The 6000-nt window shown below is 39.4% G+C and overlaps 1 protein-coding gene across 1 annotated transcript; it reads left to right on the top strand.

Moving 5' to 3' along the window:
* The first annotated feature begins 309 nt into the window (after nt 1-309).
* LOC119813146 (olfactory receptor 1361-like) lies at nt 310-1233 on the top strand. The gene has a single exon (XM_038328298.1). The coding sequence runs from the start codon at nt 310-312 to the stop codon at nt 1231-1233; it is 924 nt and encodes a 307-aa protein (XP_038184226.1).
* The last annotated feature ends 4767 nt before the right edge of the window (nt 1234-6000 follow it).

The raw sequence follows: 6000 nt of genomic DNA, 5'->3' as shown, positions 1-6000 counted from the left end.
TAACTAAAGAACTAGCTGTCCACTCCTCAGTTTTTTCATTTGTACAGTTAGATGTAGTAGTCAATTCCTAGACTGAGTTAACTACTGTGTAAAATGTGCATATATAAAGCACTAAGCAAACAACAGAATTAATAAACACATTAGAATTCTGTCCTTTCAAAATGGAGCACTCTGCTATAAAAATACATTGTAAGGGAATTTACTAACAGTTAATTCTCAACTAATGAGTAAACTTTTCCAAACTGCATCTTTTCTCCAAGTGTTGGTGAATGATTTCTCTATACAGGTCTCACTTTCTTCTCCAGAGACATGGATGGTGACAATCACACAACAGTCACAGAATTCCTCCTCCTGGGACTCTCTGAAGATTCAGTCCAAGAAGAGCTTGTCTTTGGGATGTTCTTGGGGATGTACATGGTCACCATCTCTGGGAACCTCCTCATCATCCTGGCCATCAGCTGTGACCCTCATCTCCACACACCCATGTACTTCTTCTTGGCCAACCTCTCCAGTGTTGACATCTGCTTTTCCTCAGTCACCGTCCCCAAGGCTCTAGTGAACCACATGGTGGGAAGCAAGTCCATCTCTTACATGGAGTGCATGATCCAGATGTACTTCTTGTTCACATTCGGCACGTTGGACAATTTTCTCCTAAGTGTGATGGCCTATGACCGCTATGTGGCCATTTGTCACCCACTCCACTACACCCTGATGATGAGGCCTAGATTCTGCATCCTCCTGGTGGCCATATCATGGGTCATCGCATACCTGCGTGCTCTCTTGCACACTCTCCTCATGGTTCGACTCACCTTCTGTTCCCACAATGCAGTGCCCCACTTCTTCTGTGATCCCTATCTTGTCATGAAACTCTCTTGTTCTGATACCTTTATCAATAATGTCACAATCTTCACTGAAGGTGGAATGCTATTTATGGCAGCATTTCTATGCATAGTTGTTTCCTATTTCTGCATCTGCTCTAAGGTCTTGAAGATGCCCTCTGCTCAGGGGATAAAGAAAGCCATGTCCACTTGTGGTTCCCACCTCACTGTGGTTTGCCTTTTCTACGGGGCGATCCTAGGAGTTTATATGCACCCTTCTTCCTCCTACTCACTACAGGATGCAGTGGCTTCTGTCATCTTCACAGTGGTTATACCCATGGCCAACCCCTTCATCTACAGCCTGAGGAATCGCGACATCAAAGGAGCCCTAAGGAAGATAATTCTCAGGTCCTAGAATTTGAAATTTCTAGAGTTGAGAGGACTCTCAGATGACATGCATTCATTTTTTTGTAAACCAAGATCCAGACAGTTCCAGTGCTCAGCATGATAGCACTTAAGATATGTGACAGATGTTTGTCATCAAGATTTTTTTCTCGTTTTTTTTTTTTTTTTTTAAAATTTCCATCTCCTCGCCTCCTTGTCTCCCTTCCCTCCCCTCCCCTCCACGCATATCCACACTCCCTCCCTCTCCAGGCCAAAGAGCCATCAGGGTTCCCTATACTATGTTAAGTTCAAGGTCTTCCCAACTCCCCCCAGGTCCAGGAAGGTGAGCAACCAAACTGACAAGGCTCACACAGATTTTGATTCAGATGCTGACCAATACTCTCTGTCACACAGTCTGAAATTTATCTCTTCAAAGGGAAGATTCTAAGATGTTCATTTCACTGATAAGAAAAAGTAAGAACATTTAGGAACATTCTGAACTTGGATGATTTTAATATTTCCTAAGATTCCGACTGTCACAGTGATCAGTAAATTTTAAGAGATGAAATCCCCTGTCCCTGTGGTCTTAATGAAAGCTGTGGCGAGCCTGGTAAATGACCCACAGGAAATTTAATTTAATTTCTGGAAAACTAGAGGTTGTCGGTTATAGAGTTCTCCACTCTCAGAGCCTCTGTTAACTCAGATATTGGTGCTTCCTCTTTGTCCCATGTTGAGGTCCCTCTACTATATTCTACAGCTCAGAACACTACCTCTACCCTTCTCTTCCCACCTAATATTTAAGGGATTTGTTCTGTAGCATGACTCTCAGGGATGCTTGGGAAGAACCAGGAAGCCTTGGGTAGTGGTTGTGGTAACCAAAAGATGCTCATGTCCCTGCATGTTCCCATGGCTGCTGGAACAGAGATTTCTTAACAAAACTGAGGTGTCTGTAGTGACAACCATATAAACAAGGCAATACAAATAGAATTTGACAAAATAAACCTCTGAATGTGTTACAGTGTTTAAATATTATTTAAGCTTGGGAGAGTGAGGAAAAAGAGTATAGACAGTTATAAAGAAATAAACAGTTTTAAAAATAAAGCAATGTTGTTAAAGAGACATTAAAAGTAATATAAGACTCCAGACAGACATGGATTTAAAGAATAAAAGTAATAAAAAATTCATGTAAAGATGGAAAATATGAATAGAATCTGGATTATGTATACTATTGTGTTTTCTTTAGATTTTTGATTTCAGAGAGCCATTTGATTCTGGACGCTGCTAAGCTAAACCAACACATATATTTTAACGGTATCTTGACTTAAAAATTTGAGTCTAAGGATATGTTACTTTGGAAAAGAGGTTCTGCTTTTGTTTCCACATTGGAAGAAACATGTGGATTCCTTTCAGGCTAATGTGGTTTTATGGAAGAAGTCCCCACGAAATGTCTCTGTGAATTCTAAAAATGCTTGTCCCAACAAACAGCAGGAAGCAGTTTGGAGAAGACATTGTACAAATTCTCAAAATGATTATTTGTAAATGTTTGTTTTCATTTAAAGGGGGTTAAATATAAGTGATAAATGGTCTCAGGGATATGTTATAGAAATGATTATATCAGTATGGACTTTGTTTTATTGATATAAATTTAAGGACAATTTTGTTATAAGTTTATTTTTATTCTTGTTTAATGTTTCTGCAGCTCATTTAAAATGTAATTTATAGTTATGAATTACAGATTAATAGATACTCATCTATAATAGACAAACTGCAGTTAGGTTAATTTTTAAAATGTTTCAAGAAATTAGTCTTTTCTTGACAGGGAGACATGTCTGCTTCTGGCAGCACCAATGACTTCAGAGAGGTTGCTGGCATTGAAGAAACTTGTTAAGGAATTTGCCCTCTGTGTGACAAGGATAACCATCCAGGCAAGAAACTGCTTTTGTCTGAACTGCATTATGGTATGCTGTATGAATGAACCTGCAGGACCCACAGAAAAGTGACTGCTGAACTTTCCAAAAGATAGATAGTCCTTCAGGGTTCCTGATTCACAGAAGATCTCGCCAGACATTCTGAGGAACACAGAAGAAAGCAAATGATGAACTTTGCCATTAAAAGGTAGAACAGATCTTCAAGTTTCCTGCTTTATGGAAAAGTCTGCTGAATACTATGAACCTATAGACTAAAATAGATGCCCCAATGTTACAGAAGAATGTTGAGTGACTGTCCAGGAAGCAAGGTGTGTCTGTCAATTCTAGAGTTTTGGAAATTTCTTATAATATACTTCCTGTTTACTTAGGTAATATTATATCCTTCTGAGGTCTTTGAAGAGTTGAAGACAAATAGTTATACTTTTCCTTACTTATAATAAATGATAAATTAAATATGAAACTTCGGATTAACAAAGAAATATTAATGTAATTCTTGCCTAATACCTTTTTTTGTTATATGTAATTTAACTATGTTAAAGTTAAAACCTTCCTTTTTAATTATATAGAAAAGGGGAGAAGGGGAGATGATGTGGGATGTTCTTCTGTATATGTGTTGCTCTTATTGGTTAAGGAATAAAGCTGCTTTGGCCTATGGCAGGGCAGAATATAGCCTGACTGGAACATCTATCTATCTATCTATCTATCTATCTATCTATCTATCTATCTATCTATCTATATATCTATATATGTACATATATTTATATGTGTGTGTGTGTGGAGAGAGAGAGGAGAGAGAGAGAGAGAGAGGGAGACAGACAGAGAGAGAGAAAGAGAGAAAGAGAGAGAGAGAAGACAGAGTCAGAGAGATGCCATATAGCTGCTGAAGGAGAAAGATGCCCAGAACTTTACCTGGTCAGCCACATGATGACCTTGTGGCAATACACAGATAAATAGAAATGGGTCAGTTTAAGATACAAGAGCTAGCTAGAAGTATGCTTGAGCTTTGGCCAAACAGTGTTGTAATTAATATAGTTTCTGTGTGATTATTTTGGATCTGTTCATCCAGGAACAAACAAGCAGTTTCAGTTTACACATCTCTCTTCTCCATAAGTGGTCATTTGTTCCTCCTCAGGTGTCAAATGTGTCCTGTCACCCAACTGTCACAGAAACATGAGAGATGTAAAGTATTATTTCTTCATGTAGAAAAGATCAATAGTGATTTAGCACAGGATTTCCCTAGAGCCAATAAATTTTTCTCCTGGCCTTTTGTGGACCCAGAGGGTTACTGTTGTGATTTGAATAAAAATGTCCCTTGCAAGCTCACATATTTGAACACTTGTTCCCCAGATGGTGGCACTATTCGTGTGGTTTAGGAGGTGTGGCCTTATTGGAGGAAGAATGCCACTGAGGGCTGTGTGGAGCTTCTAGCTCACTCCCTCTTCATCATGCTTTTCTTTGAAGATGAGTTCTCAACTTTCCTGTCCTGCTGCTTCCATAGTTCTCTGTTATGATGGACTCTTATCCTTCTGCAACCATTGGTCAAAATAAATGTTTACTTCTCTAAGTTTTCTTGAAATAGTGTTTTATCACAGCAGCGGTAAAGTAACTAATACAATCACTCTTCTGGCAGATTTTGTTTCCTTTTCTAAGGGACAGGTATTGTTAGAGTAGGCTAGGAATTAAGGAATTGAGAGAGCAGACAGATTTTCAAAGGGACAACTTTAAAGTTAAGACTAATTTCATGTTTATTTGGAAAAATCCCAACAAAACTGACCTGTGGGTAAGTGACAGCAATATTAAATTAGGTTCTATCTACTAGATCAATTTTGTCTGGTTACTGAGGGATTCAATTTCTTTTCCTTTAAATGTATATTTACCTTTGCTAACCTCACACGTGAGTATGGTGAATGTGGTTTATGTGAAACTTAAAGAAAATGGAAAGTTAGCATTTTAGAATGGAGTCCTCAAAATAAAGAAGTGAACAGGGGTAGCACTGACTGGACAGAAGTCTAATGGCTAAACTAATGCAGTAGATAAGACTAGCTGTGATATAGAAGAGCTACAAAGGGCAAAGGCGCTTCTACACACACGATTAGCTGGCTCCTGTTTACAGGCATGCATCCTGAGTTAGGGGCCACAGACAACAGCCTTGAGTGACCACAGAAGTACATTATCAGTAACAAAATGCAATTCTTTTTTTTTCTTTTCTTTTTTTTCTTTTTTTTTTTTTTTTTTTTTTTTTTGGTTTTTTGAGACAGGGTTTCTCTGTGGCTTTGAAGCCTGTTCTGGAACTAGCTCTTGTAGACCAGGCTGGCCTCAGACTCACAGAGATCTGCCTGTTTCTGCCTCCTGAGTGCTGGGATTAAAGGCCACCAGGGTCCAGCTACAATTATTTCTTTACATGGTCAAGGAGGTAGAGCCTTTTCCATACCTAAGGCTCAAATCCTTGTGGGCAGGGCACACTTGTTATGCTAAGACCCCCATGAGACTTATTGTTCAGTCTTTAGTTTATTGCATGTTAGGTATTTACTCTTGTCCCTTTGTCCCTTTGTCTCTCTGTCTCTCTGTCTCTCTGTGTGTGTTTGTCAGCATGCATGTGGAAGTCAGAGGAAACCTGTTGTCTCCCTCTCTGAGACACAAATCATTCTGGTACATTTTCAGTATGAGTGCTCACCAGGGACTCACAGCCCAGCAGGAGGATCTAGGCTCCCACCTTCTGTAGCTAGCAGCTGGTGCCTGCTGGTCTGAGGGCTTTTGACTTTATCTTCAGTTTGGAAATTTGCAGTCATCTATGTGACTGAGCCCTGCTATGTGGAAGGTGAGTGGTGGATCTCAAACCCTAGGAGAATGGGGAGTTTGGTGGGGATTAT

This window comes from Arvicola amphibius, chromosome 4 (assembly GCF_903992535.2).
Source record: "Arvicola amphibius chromosome 4, mArvAmp1.2, whole genome shotgun sequence".
Lineage (NCBI taxonomy): Eukaryota > Metazoa > Chordata > Mammalia > Rodentia > Cricetidae > Arvicola > Arvicola amphibius.
This window is presented reverse-complemented; position numbering and strand designations above follow the sequence as displayed.